Source organism: Aplidium turbinatum, chromosome 16, assembly GCF_918807975.1.
Source record: "Aplidium turbinatum chromosome 16, kaAplTurb1.1, whole genome shotgun sequence".
NCBI lineage: Eukaryota > Metazoa > Chordata > Ascidiacea > Aplousobranchia > Polyclinidae > Aplidium > Aplidium turbinatum.
The window spans coordinates 20,434,821-20,455,985 of record NC_137487.1 but is presented as its reverse complement, the minus strand read 5'-3'; the positions used below and the strand labels follow the sequence as shown (position 1 = coordinate 20,455,985).

The following is a 21,165-nucleotide window of genomic DNA, read 5'->3' as shown; positions in this document are numbered from 1 at the left end:
TAAAGTTACTTTTATTCAGATCTACTATTGAATGGAGAAATGATAAAGACAAGCAGACTGTTGCATTTTGAATGAATGCAAGACGTTGCTCTGTTCTAAGTTTATGATTACTGTATTACATTCCTGCCAATTTATCCGAAGTAGGAGGTTAGGAGTGCATGGTTGGATGACTGTATGGATAGGCTCTATTGTGTGGTTGTATAAGCATCATGTCAGGTTGGAGTTTTATAAGTTATTTCCGCACGGTCATGACATGTCTAGTTTTGGTTAGTCAGAAAAGCAACCGTTATATTATTATAACGTTCTGTTACCACTTGAGCTGCTGAAAACCAAAAACTGGCTGGTCATTGCCAAATTAGAATATATAGCACATGGTGCTTGTATTTCATCGGACGAAAGCTTAGTTTTGCATGATGTCAGACAGTGATGTTTATTTGGTAATCATGGAGTTTGAACTGCCGACGCAGGCTTGTTTACTGAGGTTGACACAGTAAAGTTTCCATTTGTAGCGGAGTTGAACAAAAATAACCAACGTTCGGTTGTTTGATGTTTTTTCAGAATCGTGTTCACATAGGCCTATTGTAGCCTACTTATCCATTAATGTGTTATCCCGCTATGTAAGATTTTTTGGGGTATGAGTGTTTTATTGTATTATGTTAAGCATTTGAGTGATCATTGTTAAGACTTTATGAGTATTTTATTGTTCTGTTTGGTTGTAACTAGTACTTTTTTTATAGTCTTCTTGTTTTCCTTGCTTTGCTAAATGTCTTCAATTTTAGAGTCTTCTTGAAATAATTAGTTACACTAAACAAGCATCAGAATTTACGTAATGACAGCAAGCCTAACCGAGTGAGGCTGACGAATTCTTCTCGAAGTCTGATCGCCCATTTGTTATCGTTGACTGACAGTCTACAAAGTAGCCTGGCCATGGAACCGCGAAGGAAACATAGCAGAAAAGGTGACATCATGAAGCAAAGAACGCAACCCAGACAATCACTTTATCTGGTACATATCGCCATCATATCGGGTATGAGTCTGGCCAGACCTGGTAAAAATATGCACCAGGTAGGGTGGTTGTCTGCTGGGAGCAAATTTTTGGAAAGTTATTTTGCAGGAACGGACACATAAGTTGTGTAGGGGGTCTCTTGATGAATGAAACTCATTGTAATGTTTGTGATACATTTTTTAAAACTCAAATTTTATTGGAATTTTGTAAAGCCTTGTCATAAAATAGATATCTTAAAACAAAATCTAACTCTTCTTTGTATTAATATTTTAAAAAGTCGTTAGAATCTCCTAGCCTGAAACTTCCTGTTTGAATTCGTACCAACGGTACGATGCTTTATTTGCATGCACGTTCCACTTAGAGTTAAACAGTTTACAGACACCGTGTCCTTCTAGTTCTAATCTTTCAAAACTTGTGTCTCATGGTTTACTTCAGTATTTTCAAACGAAGGTTCGAGAAGGAATGACCCATCCACATCCGGGATGTCGGGTACAGACACAACTGTAGAGGGTGATGCGAGCGTAAAACCTAATCTTGGAGTTCCAGGAACTTTACCGAAGCAGACCAAAAGAAGAAAGTCATCTCATCATCACAAGAGGAGCAAGTCTGCTGACTACCGCCCTCCAATGGTGGCAAAAAGTGAACGTTCAGAAGTCCAGAAAGCGGAACTCCAAGAGTTTGACAAAATCTTGGCATCTCTCAATCAAAAAGTTTACCACAGTAAGTAACAATAATGAAATGGCGTGGCCTGCAACTAGTACGTTTTTTAAGCATCCCTACCATTTTCAATTTGTTGTCATTTACAATGTGAATACTTCTTCTTGTTCTTACGCATGACGCATGAGGTGGTAGCAGTCACGTTATTCCACGCAGTCGCCGGGGATTTGACGTGGAATCGAGCTAGAGCTTATCAGCATTACAATAGGAGGCAGTAGCATCTGAGAAAATTATATCACGCATAAATCGCATGTGTGTAGTTTGCTGGCATTCAAATTGTACGGCAATATAACGTTTAATCTATGTAATCAACTTTGACCATCTGAAATTTTCATCTCATGTTCATAAGCCATATGTGCTTCAAACAAATTCATCAAATTCAAGGTCTTTTTTTTTCTTTTACTGCCATTTTGTAAGCGCAATATGTACTTTTGTATTACGTTTCATTTTCTTAACTATGACGTTTCTATTTACCCGATTACACTGGTCAACACAATTTTTGGTGCAACAATGATAAGAAGAGTTTTTGGGGTTTTCGAGAGTGAGAAATCCGAAAATGAAGTCGGTTTTCATGTATCAACTCTGTTTTATTTTTCCTGCCGCCATGCAACACATTACAAGAGTGATGGCACATTACAAGAGTGATGGCTGCAGTGAAGAAACCATATTTGATGCGCAAAATCGGAACTCATTTTCGAACTCTGCGACCCAAATTTACCTTAAACAATCTTTTTGGTAATGCACCAAAAAGTTGGTTTCAATTTGTTGACTTGTGTTATCAACGTGTAGTTTGCTGCGAAGGACAGTCCGCTTTTTGATAGCGCTATGATGCTTCAAAATTGACAGAGCTGAGACTCTAGTAAACACAACGACCTCCAATGACAAAATACCAGCAATGTCATCGAACGTCACCACCGCCAAGAAGATTGCAACTTTATTTGTTTCTCTTTGTTTGGTTTTCTGTAGAGATCATGTAATGTTTAAACATTGCAATAAAAATAAACCTAAATGATTAATTTGTCCATGTCTGCTTGCAATTTATGGTAAGTTATCAAGCAAGTGTTTAGAGGGGCACCTTGTCTGATGTGATTATAGTTTATAGGCTACATTACATAGCCCATGAAAAGTTATTGCACGTGAGAATTTTGTTCAAAATTCAAGATTTACAAGTTTACCAGAACGTTACCAGCTTTTCCTTTTTTACTTAAATATTTGCCATTTGAAGAACCTATACTTGTAACTTGGGTGTCTTCAAAGCCGAAAGTGGTCTGACATTATCTGATCTATTGTAAAGCATTAAAAATTGGCAAAAACATGCAGGCCTAAATCTTTTACTTCAATTTTTAGACGGAATCATTGTATTGAAAACGCGCACGGCATCATAGCTGTTTTGCGGCTTTTTACATGACTGAGTTTGTTAAAAGTTCTGAATATAGATATGAAGGCATTCTATTCATGTATTGCAGCGCTCTAATGTAGGTTCACTGTAGCAAATTTGTCACACCGGAAGAAGTCAAAACAGCTAATGCTTTGCAATTGCCATCCGGCATTCTACTTGGAAGCCACGCAGTCCACTAAAGATATAAAGTATAAGCAAATGTCGTTCTCACACCACCATCAATAACTCTGTAGCCTATCCACTGTAGCAACTGACTTTGGTTCTTGGGGTTTTTGGTTTGCAAAAGTAGGCTAATTATTAAACTTAAGGATCTTTATCTGCAGGTTGATTGGAAAAACCTGGTCTTTATGTTAATGTTGTCGGCAGCAGTGGCCGAGTGGTTAGCGCGTTGGGCTCGCAGTCGAGAGCCTGCATGTTCGACTCCAGCTATCCGCACTTGCTGATGTTTCTCTGGGCAAGAAACTTTACGATAATTGCCTCTACTCAGTGATCGATTTCGAGTAATGGGTAGTACCAAATTTAAGTTATAAGTAGAGTAGACAACCGGAAACAGACATTGCCGTCGGCTGCAGCGTGGGTCAGGTGTATGTCGGAAGGCGTACACCGATGCATAGCGCTCAAGTCCGCTTTCCCGCAATGCAGGATAAAGATAATACAACAAACAAACAAAACTTCCAGGCGTAAAACGTTTGGTTCAGTGCAATATTTAGAGTTTGCTGTAACACTTCTTTTACAGTGGCAATTCAAATACCTATTACTGCTATTGTATGAACAACACCTCTACGAAATCGGAGTGTCTAGGGAGCTGACTTTGTTCAGCCCCCATCTTATGGAGATGCCTCAACGTGGTGTAGAGGTGAACCCAGGCTGAAAACTAGGCTAATCCCTAGCAACTCCTGGGGCTAATAGACACACGTAAAAGTCCCCAACGGCAATCTCTTTATGGCGGAAGAGGGCAGTGTCTGACGGGCAGGCATCCTGTAAGGCGGGCCTCAATGAACAGAGCACCCGGCAGCCCGTTGCAACCGGTTCCCCTGAATCTGCACGTTCCGATCTTATTGGACCGCAGTGGACATGGAGCTGGCCAAGAGTGTGTGCGTAGCCCTCGCGTAGTCACGACCACCTTAAACAACCACACAAGCGAATGGCCTTTGTCTCAATTTGGACCAGGACCAAAACAAAGCCCAATGGCGACGACGATGAACAACAAAAGACAAAGGAAATCAGCTCTGAAATTTAGACATAAAATCGGATTTGCTTTTACCAAATCAGATTTTATGAAAGAGCAAAAAGGTCTCTCCGTGTGATGGCTGCATCAAATATCGTATGGCGTTTTTTTCATCCTTTACCAGATAGGACGTTCTTATTCACATGTATGACGCTTCTGGCTTCTCTCATGACGTCATATGTTATCTAAATATTTCTTTGACCTGTGATGGAAGTTTGCAGGAACTTTTGATACGTTGTTTAAACATTAAATACAACCACAAATCAACAGTAAAGGAGTCGGTCAATGAATCAGTCGGCCAGTTCCCTGAAAAAACCATAGTAAAGTAGCCCATCGTAGGTAGGTCCCTAATTCCAGATGGGATACTTTCTGAGAAAAGTGAGCTCCTATGCTCAACCCCACTCCCCGAATGTTGAACCTTCATGTCATCAGTTGAAGTATTGTGAGACGAACAAAATAAATCCCGAACAGCTGTTCCTTGATCTTTCACAGTTACATAGCTACAATTTGCATAATCTTGTGATAAAGGGCTTAGCTGATAGAGCTAAAAACGGGTAACCGCCATCCATTCTCAAACTACAGGGTGCGGCAAAAGTCCTTGGACAGATTTTGTAAATTAATTTAAAATAGGTTTTAATCTGTTTGCCTCGTTACTATTGTTCAATATAGAATGTAATAAACCCTATCTTTCAGATTTCATTACTTGGGTGATAAAATTTAATTGAACTTAATAGTATGAAGGCTAAACGTGAAGCCATTATTGAACTCCACCGAGCTGGAAAGACAAACTCTGAAATTTTAAAGCTGATTAAAGCTCCCAGATCAACAGTTTATCACACTGTGAAGAGATTTGAGGAACTTGGAAATGCTGCAGATCGACCTCGAAGTGGAAGACCACGAACTGCTAGCACTCCAAAGCTCGTCAAAGCTCGTGTTAGGCGCAACCCAAGGAGATCCATGAAGAGAATGGCTCATGACATGGATGTGAGTGAAAAAACCATGAGAAGAATTGTTAAAACTGAGTTGAAGTTGTCGCCTCTCAAAATGCAAACCTGCCAGCACCTCACGGATCTCCAAAAAGAAAAACGATTGACTCGAGCAAAGATTCTCCTCAACAAACTGAAAGATGGTACGGACAGAGAGGAAATCATTTTTTCTGATGAGAAATAGTTCACAGTTGAGGCGATTTTCAATCGACAAAATGATCGAATTCTTGCAAAATTATCAGCAGACATTCATGATTCTATAAAGAGGGTTTTCAGGCGTCAAAAGCCCTCATCCGTCATGGTTTGGGCCGCCATATCCAAGACATGGAAATCTCCTCTCATTTTTGTCCCTCAAGGTGCAAAAGTGAACACAAATTCTTACATTGAGTTGATTTTGACTCCGGCACTTCAAGAGGCCAAGAAACACTTCAAGGAAAGGCCATTCACATTCCAGCAAGATGGAGCACCGTCACACACGTCAAACAAAACCCAGAAATGGTGTCAGGACAATTTTCCAAGCTTCTGGAGCAAGCAACTTTGGCCCCCCTCATCACCAGATCTGAACCCCATGGATTTTTCCGTTTGATCCATTTTGGAGGCAAATGCCTGTGCTTCGTCTCATGGGTCAGTGGATGCTCTGAAACGCTCCTTGGAAAAAGCATGGCTCAAAATACCCCAGGAAACCCTGTGTAACGCTGTTAAGAGTTTCCGTAAGAGACTTGAACTTGTTATTCAGGCGAGAGGAGGTTATATTGAATGAAATTTTGTAAATATGTTGTAAACTGTCTTCTCTAATACATGTTAAAATTTTATCTTGTTTCAATAACTGTTAAAAGAATTATTCAATTTTTAAGTTGTCCAAGGACTTTTGCCGCACCCTGTACAAGTAGGCTACATGTAATAACTGGGGCTTTCATTTTTATTATTTTACCACAAAAACGATGCATTTGCAATAACAAAAAAGTGAACATTTTCAACTACGTTTGTTTTAATTAAAATAAACTTGTTGCTTGTATGCAAACAGTGACGTCAGCAGAGGAATTTGATTTTTAGACGTTCTTTCGATGTTTGAATGACGTTGCTTTCCAGGAAGTTGTTTCAGCGGCAGTTTGGTGTTTTCACTACATTTTCAAATCGCTACCACCTCGCTGCCTGTTGTTGTTTCTACTGTAATTTGTTGTTTTATAGTTTGTTTATTATTATTTTTCTTATCTGTATAAAGGTGGCAGCTGACTTTATTGACCCCGTAGTCACTCGCTGTCATCATGGTACCAGCACCATATTCAAAGCCTTTAATTATTTGATTGGTCTTTATTGTAGCCGAGATGCTGTCGCACTGAAAAGATGAAACATCTGCAAAAAATGATCTGAATCTTAGTGTTCATTGTTGACCGACCGTCCTATTATTTTTCAGCCGACACTTCGCCTGCAAGTCATCACGAAGAAAATTCGAATTTGCTTGAAAAGCTTAGAAAAATCTGTTGCTGTTGCTTCGAGAGCTGAACGTTGTTTTTATGTTTGTTTTCATCTTTAGTTGCATTTTATTTTTCAAATGGCAAAATTTTATTTGTGTTGCCAATTTTGTAATCTTCCCGTGTTGCAACCCGCAATAAAGTCAAAATAGTTGCTCATAATCATCTGTATGTCGGCTGCATAGCCGAGTGGTGAGAACACTGGAATGGCAATCGAAAGGGCGCCGGTTCGACACCGCTCAAAAGCATGCGGCTGTGTTTGTGGCAGGACACTTAAAGGCATGCCTGAAGGTGGACACGAAGATTGGCTTCCTTGCCTTCCCGTCCACTTAATCTAAATCTTCAACCACCGGGTGTAAGCCTGGATACGACAAACATCTGTATGTCGAGTGCAATCAGTGACGGATCCAGGAGGGGATTTCCCCAACACAAAAGCAGCTTCATTCACGACGTAGCCAATTTGCGTAGAATTTAACGAACGTTAAATAGACGATAACAGGTATATAGATGGCGATATTTCGGACACAATGCAGGGAGTAACTCATTGGAAAATGTAGTGTTGACTGGGATCGTGTAAGGCAGAGGCAATCAAGAACCTATCCAAGTGATTTTAAATAGAGAGAGCAAATACGTTGACCTTGAGATAGGATATCGAGCATAAGAAAACCTTCCAATGTTTCAATTGGAGTATTAGACAAAAGCAGGAAAAAGTCAGTCGCTGTATTATTCAACAATGTCTACGATTCATCAAACACGGAGGGCTCGAAGACAAAGCACATAGCTAGCAGCAATTGTCAATCAGGTGGGCCAACTTGGCTTATAAATAACATTGATTTTCTTTTTAGTTATCTTCCAGTAAGATTCCAAGGTTTAAAATCTTCAACATGGGAATGATGACGATTCATGGAGGTTAGACAAGGTTTCGCATTTCAGTTAATCACGCTCTGTAAGGAAGTGGCTTTTGAAAGTGACTGTAAATATCCCTTCGGGCGGGTTACATCACCTTACATGCATAAAATTATGGACAAAAATGTATAGGCCCACGCATAGCCGTACGAGCCAGGGGGCAGGGGGCAGCTTCTCCCCCTGTTGTTTCAAAACGTCGCGAATCCGGGCAAAATCTTGCAATTAATAGAGCAAAAATTGCTATATGAAAAGCTACAAAATTGCATGAATTAAGAAAAACTATAAATTAATATATTTTACCTATCAAACTAAGTATAGCCTCTTATTTGCACAAGAAATGTGCCGCAAAATTTTCATTTGGCACACCCGTATTGATGTATTGCATTACATGGTAATCAAACTGTAGTACGAAATGCATTTAACCAGATGCATCATGTCAATTTGGGCATCCACCAAAATATGTCTCTAATACTTTTGTGAAACTGCCCAAATCAAAATGCAAAATTTGCTAAAAAGCTAATTTTAATAATTTTCACAAATGCATCGTGTTGATTTGGGCAGCTGAAAACATGAAGTTATCTGATTAGTCTGTTTATGCAACTGCCCAAATTAGCGTGGGGCAGTTTCCCCAAAATAAACAAATTCATTAACTTTTCCCATTTACATAACTGTATTGTTTAGATTTGGGCAACAAAAAATATGAAATTATCTGATCATACTCTATTTATAAAACTGCCTGAATTGGCATGATGCAGTTGCCTCGGCATCAAAATTTACATAGTGTTTAATTTTTGTCGTAATATCCATAAATGCAACATCTTGATTTGGGCAACTACAAAATATGACTGTATATAAATCTGAATACTTTCATAAAACAATTCGGGTGAAGAGGTTACAGTACTTTTTCAACCATAAACAGACATAGCTGAACAACACCACAACATTTAACAAAAAAATGTTATACTTGTTAAATGTAATGTTGTGGTGTTGCTTAGCTTTGTTTGGTTACTTTTATAAAACTACCCAAATTAAAATGATGCAGTTGCACCCAAAAAATAAAATATTTAGTTTGTTTATGCAACTGTGTCATGTTAACTTCAATAACATTTAAAATGCTACTGCTGAAATATATAATCTCAAACCAATCATAATATATTCATTTATTTCAAAGCTTTCCAAACTTAAAACCTGCCATGCAAGCTGGCAAAATTATATAATTTCTAGCTTCTAGGAATATGTCCGGTTTAATTTGGTCCAAAATCTGTTTGTTACTTTTGCAATCCAAGGAATTTGCAACTAATCCAATATTTAAATGGGGTTGTTTTTTATTTGTGGTTTGTAAAACAATATTTGTTACTCCTACCTACCATGCCAAAGTGCAGAAGCATCGAGCAATGCACAAGCAAGGTATCTTCAAAGATGAATTCAGTTGTTCTATCTTGATTACAGTACTTTGGTAAGAAATTCTAGCTAGCTGGTGATCTTGTTATGTCAGTTTTTCACTGTTATCATGCACCGCATACATTATATTTGGGAAATTTCTATAAAAGCGTGCATATTTGGGCAAATTTACGTTCTGCCCCCCCAAAATGATTTGGTCTCTTACGGCTATGTGTATACGAGACTCTCAAAGTGAAGTTTCCTATTTTATGTTGACGAAGAAACAGTTTTACATATTTTCTCAAAATCCTTTCCACTCCATACACATGATAAACTTTATTACAAGCTTGTGAAGCCATGTTAATTTTTTATTCATTAAATTATTTGTTTTGCTGCTTTCCAACGTCATACTTTAGTGCTCATTAAAAATTGAGTGCCATCAAGCCAAAACTTCCAAAAACTTGTGCAACTTTTGCGTTGACAGGGGTGTTCAGGGGTATTTTTGGACCCTGGCCGGGATGATTTTAGGGACCCGAAAACTTGGGAAAACCACCGCATATTTGGATATGATGCGTTTTTCTTAAGAACTGTCTTGGCTTGGGCACCAAGAATCTCATTGGTACCTGGCCCAAATTATCTATTCAACGGCCCTGGTTGTGGCAAGTTTTGCAAAAAAATAATTAACACCAAAACAGCGGTAGGTGATGATTGACACTTGCAGTCATAGAAATGTTCTATTGGTCTTGTATTTTCTCTTGGTTAAAAGTAACTGAAATCAGAAAACTGATAAAGTCGTTTTCAGATCGAAATTGATGAAGTTGAAGCTAAAAAGCTGGAATAGTCGACTTCGGCGTCAGTGGAGTGTTATTGCTATAAGCCGCGGAAACGATCAAGAAAGATGCTGATACTGAAATCAACTTAATTAGCACCGGTAACGTCAGTGCACGAAAGAAATAACAGAAATCGCGGACATCCATCAACAACAAATCAGACGTAATTATTTCGCGATCGTGACGGCATAGGGGCATTTATAATTTGTTTTTAAATTCCTCATGGCTGGTTTTCTTTCATTAAATTTCTTTCCATCAGTTTTAAACATGACTGGTTTATGCATCGAAAGACTCACCAACTCTGGGTGTCCCTAACGCACCCTTGGCAACACTGCACAACTTCTCTCGTTTGACTTGTAGTAGCTTAGATTAGCAATGCCTCATCGTGCAGCCAAGATACGGTAGTTGGGTCCAGTTGTTGAATACCAGTGATTCTACTTGGGGGTCGTAAGATGGGATATTCGTGGAGTATGTGTTGCATAGTTAGTTCTACCGCTCCACAGACACATATCGGCGAAGTATGCAACCCTGCACACTTACTGCACAACGAGCAGCAGCCACAACACTGAATACTACAAATATTGATGAAAGGAAAATTTAATATTGGTGAGAAAGTAAACGCATTGCAGCAGACACAAGCTTGCTCGCGTAAATATGCTGATGGAAGTATCCGAGTGTGGGGCTATGTGAGCAGACAGTGCCGCCACCACGCCGTTCTCTGCATAGTTTAAAGCAACAAATAAAAAATCATTACCTAAGAAATGAAATCGTTTTATGTTTGAGGTTCGTTACTAAGAAACTCCAACCGATAAAAACAAACCATGTCAAAGCTTTGCAACGTCACAATGTAGTTACATGACATCATCGGTTTCCACTGCATGACGCAATCACATAAATTCAATACAAGGACATGCCATAACATCGTAGATCATGTAAAATCATGACAAGGGTGAAAAGCAATAAAAGTGATTCTAATACCAGCAACAACTCAAGCGTGACGAAGATGGAGGCGATCAATCGCACATCAAAGATTGTTCCAGACAACATGGGGCAGTTTGCTCGAGGATTGAGGAGCAATGACACCACACAAGGAAAGCAATTTCTTTGTGTTGTTCTTATGACAACGTGAAATGAAGAGAGCGCTATTTCTTGGAAGGATGATGGTCCATGGAACATTAGTGTGATTCCATTTAGATTGGTTCAGACCGGGAAAGCCACTTTACCTCAAACTTACAGAAATGATGAATTCGCGCTGAATCGTTGAAAGACACAACTTCAATTGATAAGTGCTGAAGTGAATGAATGATGTAAATGTTAAAAAATACTTTACGATCTTCACATAAGCATTGAAATCACAGCAAATACACAGCAACACAATTAAAAGACTAAGTTAAAATGTTTCTCATGATGATGCAATGTGAAAGTAGCGTACGTATTCTGACGTCATAAACAAGTTACGCAATATGAGGAATCGGGGCGCTTTGCATAGCGAGGCTCTCTATCGCCACCTCGTCAGTGCCCCGACGGATGCGGAAGTACCCCGATTCGCCCCAATTCTCGCCCCAGCTGTTCTTCACAATCCAGAACTTCTCCCCTGTCTTTGTGTCCGCCCCATAACCCACCACAAGTACTGCGTGGTTAGTCAGCTGGAACGGATTGAAATCATCCAACCGTGGAGATGACACGGAGGTCACGTGATGATAGATGCCGGATTTGTATTGCTGGAGGTCTGGATACACCTGCAAGACACAACGGATTATTCTACCAAAACAACCCAATTATACTGTCTTCATCTTCAGTGCTAAAAATGTATTCATAGCACTGAAGATGAAGACTGTTTAGTTTTCGAAACATTTGCTGAACATGAGTTTGGTATCTACATTTTGGGCTCTTTATTTGTTTGTTAGATTAACCAGGCGTTCCAACCGTTTTGCTTCTAATCCAGTTATATTATACGAAGTAGCTATATTTCCAGGCTTGTCCATGGGACATTTTTTTCTGTCCCATCCCATCCCATAGCAATTCATGCCTGTCCCGTCCCATCCCATCCCATGGGATTCCCATCAAAATACAATTCAATAAATGTTATTAAATTTATGGAAATTTAAGTCTAATGTGTACTAAATAGGACTAAATGTACAAAAAGAGACACAAAACGACAAAATTTATTGACTTTGTTAACTTTAAAGTTCAGAAAAGTTGTCTATCTATGACAATTCATTATCATTGGCACTCATATTCCGAGTCACTGTGCTCATGGGAAATGCAATTCGTGCTGTCCTATCCCATCCCATCCGATGGGACATTTCCCATGGGATTCCCGTGGGAATCCCATTCCCATGGACAAGCCTGATATTTCCAGTTGCCACGGTTGCAATCAGAAAGCTTGTTTTGCGGCAGATGTTGATAAGGTAAGGATGGATTAGGATTTTTTTCTGACTAGGACATCAAAATTTTCAAAATCACGTTTGCCTTTAACGGATTTACACTTTTCTCAGATTAGGGCAGCATTCCTTATGCGGCAACACTAGTGCGGAAAAAATAACCACTGCCTATATTCGATTATAAAGACTAAGTGTTGATCCAACTCACAAACCTCGTGTGCAGCCAACTCACAAACATCAGGTGAAAGAACATAAATTAACAATTTTTTTTATAGTTTAAGTTGATTATCCATTAATCATCGTCGAAATGCACAATAGACCATCGATTACTATCATCGTAAAGCACATCATTGGCTCAACCCAATGCATTTCGCTACAATCGTAAAACACAATGTCCTTTTTTAAATGCTTGCTTGCATTGTTTGTTGCGCCATGAACTGTTTGAAGTCACCAGCACGTGCCAAACAATAAAACTATGACGAACAATGTGGTTCAATGACCAACAATGCATTGGTTTTATGGGTCGATCATATGTTTAATAATATCGAGCCATTAAACACCCGAGTACGGTGCAAAAGTAATAACGCAATATCAAAGGACGATGGTTTGCTCACGCGGTGTGCAGCAAACTAAAATTATCCAGCAGCACCCAAAGAACAAAAACATACAAGCAACACTTCGACAAGCCGAATCTTCAGACCTGTATGAGAACCAGAGCGAATAACCCAAAGATTATATTTGCAATGCCTCAATGCAAATCCCTTATAGTATTTCTGGATGTGTTCGATAGTTGAGCGCATGGTGATGATGAACTCGGTCCTCCGATAAAAGTGTTGATACCGTTAGCACCGCATCAGTTTGTGCACAATTCGTCCATTCGGGTGTGTTTGTCCCAAGTCATTTCACCGAACCAAAAATTAACATTTTTGTTCTACTCAAAACAGCAACGCAACGGTGGACGGGGTGATACACTTGAAACTCGCCGTAGAGTTGGAGAGCTATGAATCTTATCAGGAAATTGGAAACCATCTCACCTCAATGCCAACTACGACCGGCCCGTTCGCCACCAGAGCCTCTTTCATATTTTCTTCAGTACAACCTCCATAATATCCTCCCACGTATTCGTACTCAGCGACGTATGTACGCTGGCATGTCGGCTGGTCGGGATTGCACGTGGCAGTGTCCTTGCCCTGGTATGGATAGCATGATTCCTCCACGACTCCATAATCTTGCGCGTACTTTCCTGCCACTAGATACGGGAATCCTCCGGCACAACCTGATGGAACACGTCACAATGGTAGCGGGTTAATCATGATGCGCCACCAGACGCAGAAGCTCAAACCGCAATCTTAAACTTTTATAAAACCGCCCTATCACACCGACAATGATGTCATAATGAGATTTATTAAGCAAGGACATTGTTTGAAGCGCTTGTTGTATATTAAAAACATGTTTTTCATTTCACAGATGTTTCATGGTCAGACAAGGGAGACTTATTTTAAAACCATCAAAGCTCCGACCTTGTGAGTATCCGCCGCACGATACGACATCTTGTGGCGAATATACAGGCTTCTGTGTATTGTTCGTCATAATGCGGACCCGGGACTCCAACATCGCCATGGACGCGAACGCGTAACAGCTCCCACAATCTCCCTGGAATGATTGATAATTATGATGTGATAATAATTATGTGCCTGATCTAGTACAAATCTGATCAGGTGTCTTCTAACTGTTGTTGTTAATCTTTCTGTTTTTGCCAATTTCAGAACTTCGTTGTTACTATTCAAGGTGAACAGTTCGACTGAATAACACACTACCAATCTTACCTGGTTTCTAATTGGAGAAACAAAATCCCACCCATTAACTTTCCTCCAATCAAATGAATCTGGAAGTTTTCCTCTAGGAAAGGTTACTTTCTTCGAGGTAGAAGGTCTGAAAAAAAGATAAAGCTTGTAAGCGGAACAGACACTGCTTATAATCGAGCTCAAATCATTACAGTTATATTGGCAGCACTCCATTTTATCTCGATAAATGTAAAAGTATTGAGGTTATAATATCTCCTTCATACAACCATACAAACTTACCTCGTGACCGGTCCATTACCGTACCCGGACCGCATGAGGACTTGCTTGTACGTCATTTTACTGAGGTCCGGGTAGTCGGTGGCCATCCAGGAGGTCTGCGCCTTGTTGAGGTTGATGATGAAGCTCTTGCTGGTTTTATACTTCATCTGCAGAAGACGGTGACGCCTGAAAGAAGAGTGGTCATGAATATGTTTTTAGTCTATGTTTTATCAAGTAAACATGACTTCTTAAAGCAGATAGATCAGAGAATGAACGTGTGTCGAAAAGCGATGCTGGCGGGGTAAACGTTTTCTAAACAAATCGAACCACGCCACTTACACAGGCGTTGCTGCTGGGTCTTTCACAGTGGTGCCAGCCATGAAGTTTGCTTTCATGAAAGCACTTTTTGTCTTCTTGATCGCCGTGAAGCAAGTCCAGTCATTGCCAAGTACGTCATGAGCCCACCCAGTCATAGTCCTGTCACACCAGTACTCGGTATGCTTGGCGTCGACTTGTTTCCAGGCGAAGAAAGCGAAGAACTTTCTGTGTTGGATGATGGCCTCAAATCCCTGAAAGTTAAGAAAACTGAGTTTAGAAAAAAGTTGAAGTGTAGAAACTTTAGTGCTTAACGATAAGTTAAGCTGTTGGTTTAACTTTAACAATTCAAAATTCAGCAGTTTTTTTGCGAAACAAAAGCAGTTACGTTGGTTGGTAGCAATCAGTGCTACTGTGAAGATACCACACGTGGACAATCTTAGAGCGGAGATGCACACACAGAGTATGAAACACAAGCGAATAAACTTTCGACACACAAGACATTTCAAGTGTGAGCTGAGCAACGAAATACAAGCTGTTCGTGAATCATTAGGCTGTGTACTGACGTCATAATTTGTCTCTGACAATCATCTCCTTGACCCACCTGATTGTAAATGAGGTTGAAATGTCCCAAGGCTCCGGTGTGGTCCATCATGACGGACTTGTCGCCAGAGAATGTGACAGAGATGACAGCCTGCGCTTGGCCTGTTCGATAATGATTGTTGGATTAGCGGAGACAAAGGTGATTGGCCACTACATCGAACACTAACTACATGCAGACTACACGTCAAATGAAAAATTAAGTGCGCACAGCAGGACTCTGTTGACGCGTCGCAAGCTGCATATGTCGCAATGATGATGATTCGATTCGGATAAACAAATGAAAATGCTTCTGAATCGAACTTATGATAAAGCTCACCTGTTGTGGAACAGTTGATGTTCCTGTCGTGTCCTCCACTGAACAAGTAGAAGTGCCATGTTCCGTGTAAGTCATCTAACGTGCAATTAGCCGGGGTATCGGCTTGCACGGACGCAAATGAGGCCACAAATAACACAACTGCAACTAAACTAATCATCTGCAACCAAATTAATTTTGTATTAAGACAAACTCTGTGATCTTTAAACATCGTTCGTTCATCAGCTCTGCACAACTTCAACTGGTGTGTCACAAAAATGTAGATTGTGTGATGAATAGGCTACTGCACTAAAAGTCGAGCAACGGTGAGTTACTCTTTCACGTCATTGATGATGGTGAAATTGTCATTTGTTCATATGAGATCTTGAAAAAAAAACACCTGCTGCCGTTTTCTTGTATTTATCTTCAGTTCGCAGCTGTCACAAAATAGTAACAATATAGACATAGAGCAACAGTAAATCCAACGAAGCATAACATCAGCTGTTACTTATTACGAAGAAATGAATTATACTTTTAGTAAAACTTAAAAATCTAATTTCTAACGGTCACTTTTTCTTCATATCTTGTTTAATCTATTTCTGGCATGGGCACGGTAGAGGTCGAAAAACGTTCAGCTATGGTTAGAGTTATTGGTCTGCGCAATTGACTAACTAAGCAAAAAAAAGCAATAAGTTGAGTTTCGCTTTTAGCAGCATGATCGTTGCTTACTTCACAATGTAGATATTAACGACCTGTTTTAGCCTGATGCTGCGAGTTTGCTGTGGTAATAGCGAATTGCACTGACATCAAAGAACGACTTACTGACTTCAACACCATTCGTCATAGCACATGACTTGCGAACAGTGTTCCGAAAGCTAGTGCAATTTGCTATTACCACAATACCACAGCGAACCCGCAGCATCAGGCTAAACCAGGTCATTAATATCTACATTGTGAAGTAAGCAAAAAATGCAAAGCCTCGTGGTCTTTAGTGCAAACATCTTCATTATGTTATCCAGCTGGCTTTTGTGATCACTGATTTAGAAAGTTACACTGTAGCGTGAGGTGTTCTTGCCAATGCTTCTAACTAATTACAATGTCGCCTGTGCATCACGATTGACAAGCAGGAAACTGCAAGCTGGCGAACGCTGGTTTTGTGAGAAAAAAAGAAAAGCATGACGTCATAGTCATGTGATGCTTATTTGTGATGATTTGGTGACAATCTGTTGGGAATAACAAAGAAGATGGCGAAACGCAAAAGTGAAAGTTAGGTTGATTCATTGAGCAACAAAGCGAATGTTTGCATTGGAATTACGAGACGTGCAAACGGCTGGCATTCCTGACCACTCAAACTTGTACCTCTCAATTAGTGCTGCTGATTTACGTCATCACTTTTGTTTTAAATTCTGGGAGTTGCATAACATTTCATTGTCTTCATTCATGTGGCCGACTGGCCGTTCACGTGGAAGTGACTTCTCCAAAGTAATAGCGGCCAGTTATTTAAAGGGAAACCAAATTTTTCATAAGTAAAAAATTGTGCGGAACACAGCAAGCCCTGCAATTAATGCACCCAAATATTAATAAAACGTTCCTGCAGCTGAAATGTATGGTTAAAATAACCTTGATATTGGCTGCATAGCCGAGAGCCTAGTACGCAGGGCTTTGGAATCGGGCGCTTCGACTTCACTGTTGCTCAATTTTTCTATAAATTTTTGTCTTTTTTTCACTTTTTTAAAATTTAATTTCACATACGTTGTGCTCGAAATCGAAAAGGCAACTTTCACAAAAACTGACAAGTACAAACGCTTCAATTTTTCTGGTTAAGTTTTAGAGCGCAATGCGGAAAACAAGAAATAATATTTTGAAGAAAGATTGCAAACAACAACTTTATTATTCATCGTTCTGTAAAGCCGGAGTCGGCCTTTACTTCAACGACTCCGGACACGCTAACATACCTCCGACTCCACAGCCCTGCAGGTACGGCATTCGAAAGGGCGTTGGTTGAGCATGCACATGTCTTTGGCAGTGAAGACCTGCCTAAAGATGGACTCGAAAATTGGCTTTCTTGCCTTCCAGATCACTTAATCTAAATCTTCTACCAGTCTACCACCGGGCGTAAGCCTGGATGCGACAAAAAACCTTGGTATTTTCACCAGTTCTCACATTGAGAACTAACCTGTTGTGGCACACAAGAACCAACGCGAACCCAAGCGCTGATCATGACGCGTGAAATAATCTTCTTCCAATGTTGCCTCTTAGTCTCAAAGAATTTTGTTCAAGTCTATGCTGAGTTGGTAAATATTCCAATAAAATGCTACTTGCTGAAAAGTACAATATTGGCATTGTATCTTTACTTTTTAGCTAAACCTCTCTTTGTCAATTTAGCACAAACAAGGCGGTCATAAAATAAGAATTAGCAAAAAATTCTTTTAGCACAAACTTTAACAGCAAATAGCAAGTCTCTATGTGACAAGTCTCTTTACTCATACAGCTTCGTCAATGAGGTAATCCTCTCTCGTCAACCTGAACACAACGTTTTGGCTCAAACAAACACAAAATCTAGGACAAATAAATGAAGTCACCGGCTAAGCTGTTTGCAGACTTAGAAACGAAATTTGCATGAGAGATCTGTCTTTGATGCAGCTTTGACACAGATAAAGTGATCGTATGCCATGCTTCCTAAAGCGCGCTATAGCAAAGGTGAAGCCTTGCATACTGAGCTCAGTTTCTAGAAGTAGAGTTTTGTCTTGATAATGATATCCATTTTTAGTTACTATAACAGTATTTTCCTGCAAACATTTCTTCGTGAAATGATGACTCGGAAAATCACTGCCAGGGTAAGTCAACATAATTCATCCGAGTTTTAGGTAGCTAGATATGATTGAGCTACGAAGTAAAAAGTTTATTGATTTCAATTTCTTTTGTCGTGTCCAAGCGTTTGCTAGGCGGTTGAAGTTACAAATCAAAACCTCGAAAACCGCCGACCACAAATCCTGTTCTCCATGTCCACCTTCCAACGTGCCTTTTGGTACCCGGCCATACACAGCCGCATGCTTTTCAAGCGTCGTCCTGCACTCTGGGCCACAACTACGATTGAGTTTGATAATGACAGATTGTGAGTTGAGTAATTCAGTGTCTCATGCAGACGGAGTGAATTCTTTGCATGAGATTGCTCCACAAAAGGTCAGCTCACCACACTGTCACTACAGAAGCTTCATCTGGACAATCTTCAGCCACATGTTCTCGTAAGTCACTGTCATGTCAAGTTGACACTTGTAGTGTTGGGTCCAGCTGCGAATAGACGTTCACAAAAACCACACAAGCATATTACTGTACATTGAATCTTACAAACCTGCAACAAACACAAGTATTGATATTTTAAGTTATTCGATCTGTTCATCAATACAATACAGCACCACAACGACAATCACCATCTCGAGAAAACACAACAATGACTAAGGAATGAAGCTGCAGTTGAAATTTCCACCACCACATCTCCTTTTGAGTATTTACAATTACATAGTAAATAGGTCTGAATACGCACATCGCATCCTGCTAAGCCCACACACAGCTTTGACACTAAAGGTAAAAACTTTTCGTTACAGCGTGACTATTGTGCCAATGTGCCAAACATTGACTATCATGCAACAACCTAAGGATAAACCAGAACATAGGCTAGCCTACTTAAATATTTCGCTCCTCAGGCAATTAATCCAAAGAAGCATGCCCGATTTCAAACGAAAGTTTTATATAAACGCAACAAAAGTTTGTTTTCTTGCATATCAAACAGGTCGCACGTCCCAGAGAGCGATTCAACTGTGTTACACTGATTCGACATCTGCAGACGTTGAATCTATGTAAAAAACGGTTGAATTGATTTGGGGTGAAGCTATAAACGACAAAACAATAAAATTTAAACAATGGATTAGTGACTTTTCGTGCAAAACTTCTACGAAGTACGATAATAAATAATCACTTCAATGCTACTTGAGCGGATGTGAAGGTGTAGCAGAGATCTATAAACACAAAATGTGATTCAATAGAAGTTTCATTTCTTAATCTAAAACCTGACACAATACAAACAATGGGTGCAAACTTTGTAAACAAACACAAACATCAATAAGATACATACGCGATGCAATCAAGATATTCTACTGAGCACACAGCAGAGTGATTGCTACCATTGAAGAGCTTGTATGCTACAGCACAATCTATTGTATAGCAAACAAGCTGACGTTTTTCCCAATGATAAAAACTTTTTTTCTTGAGACAACAAATGAAAGAACTTATATAATTATCTAATATATAGTTTCACAGAAGATACAGGTTGTGAAGTGACAATTAAAACTAATATATATAAAAATGATAACAGAACGTTTGCAAATCGGAATTGTATAGCATTGCCATTGAGGTAAAGTATGTCCAACAAAGTGATGCACAAAGAATTAAGGTTGGAAATAAAATGAGTACAGCATTTGTATGACAGAAAGCCAATTGTTTATGCGCAACACAACAGTAAATAATATATATATTATCGTTCCAGAAGAGAATAAAAATGCAGATTTAAAATTGAAACTAAACATCCACTTCAAAACAAAATCTATAAGGTAGATATGGTCGGTGGCAACACAACTTTCGCAGTTAATGTGGAAAAGATCAAGACTTTCTTGAACGAATTGACCAGAGCCGATTCATTAAAACTGCCCACAGTGTATTTGTTTGACTAGATCAGTGGTTCCTAACCTGGGGTCCGCGGACACCTTGGGGGTCCGTGAGAAAGCATCTGGGGGTCCGTGATGACCTTGATAAATTTTGAAAAAAAAAACGAAAAGCGATCTTTTTACTTTCATTTCTCTCTTTAAATGCAAGAAATTGGTTGGTAAAAATTTGGTCTTTGTGCGTTATGTTCATGGTGAAAGAATGAAAGAAGAGTTTTTGTTTTGTGAGCCTCTTTTGGAAACTACCAAAGTAAGTGATATATTTGGAAAGATGAAAGAATTTTTTGTGAAACAAAATTTTGATTGGAAAAAGAAACTTTGTTCTATATGCATGGATGGAGCACCAGCTATGCTCGGGAACAAATCCGGATTTGCTGCTTTATTAAAAAACGAAGCTCCTCGCGTGGTTGTTATCCATTGCTTCTTGCACAGGTACGCCTTAGCAGCAAAAACTTTACCAGCAAGTCTCAAAGAAATTCTGACAAATTGCGTGAAAGTCGTTAATTTCATCAAAAGCAGAGCTGTAAACCACCGTACTTTTAAAGCGCTCTGTCAAGAAGTAGGGTCAGATTACGAAGTACTTTTGTATCATTCTGAGGTACGTTGGTTATCTAGAGGAGAAGTTTTAAAACGACTGCAGCAGCTAAAAAATGAGGTATCAACTCAACTCAAAATTGTTTGAGAGTAAAAGTTTTCTATACGGCATGGCCTACTTAGTACTTAGCCGATTTTTTCGGTCATATTAACAATGTTAATCGTGGCATTCAAGGACCAGTTGTGACAATAATTGATGCAGCTGAAAAACTGAAAGCGTTTTTAGCCAAGTTGCCGGTTTGGAAACGCAGATTGGAAGCAAGTAATTACGC

At 39.5% G+C, this 21,165-nt stretch overlaps 2 protein-coding genes across 2 annotated transcripts; one reads left to right on the top strand and one right to left on the bottom strand.

The window, feature by feature from the left end:
* The first annotated feature begins 659 nt into the window (after window positions 1-659).
* On the top strand, window positions 660-7,278 carry LOC145785987 (uncharacterized). The gene is made up of 3 exons (XM_082597680.1): window positions 660-958; window positions 1,457-1,726; window positions 6,751-7,278. The coding sequence occupies exons 1-3, from the start codon at window positions 928-930 to the stop codon at window positions 6,837-6,839; spliced, it is 390 nt and encodes a 129-aa protein (XP_082453806.1). The 5' UTR covers window positions 660-927; the 3' UTR covers window positions 6,840-7,278.
* Window positions 7,279-10,505: 3,227 nt separating this feature from the next.
* On the bottom strand, window positions 10,506-17,873 carry LOC145785532 (dipeptidyl peptidase 1-like). Its single transcript, XM_082597190.1, has 9 exons — window positions 17,758-17,873; window positions 15,606-15,762; window positions 15,291-15,391; window positions 14,711-14,940; window positions 14,393-14,557; window positions 14,135-14,240; window positions 13,829-13,961; window positions 13,343-13,584; window positions 10,506-11,663 (listed from the first exon to the last, which is right to left on the bottom strand). The coding sequence occupies exons 1-9, from the start codon at window positions 17,800-17,802 to the stop codon at window positions 11,379-11,381; spliced, it is 1,464 nt and encodes a 487-aa protein (XP_082453316.1). The 5' UTR covers window positions 17,803-17,873; the 3' UTR covers window positions 10,506-11,378.
* Between the last annotated feature and the right edge of the window lie 3,292 nt (window positions 17,874-21,165).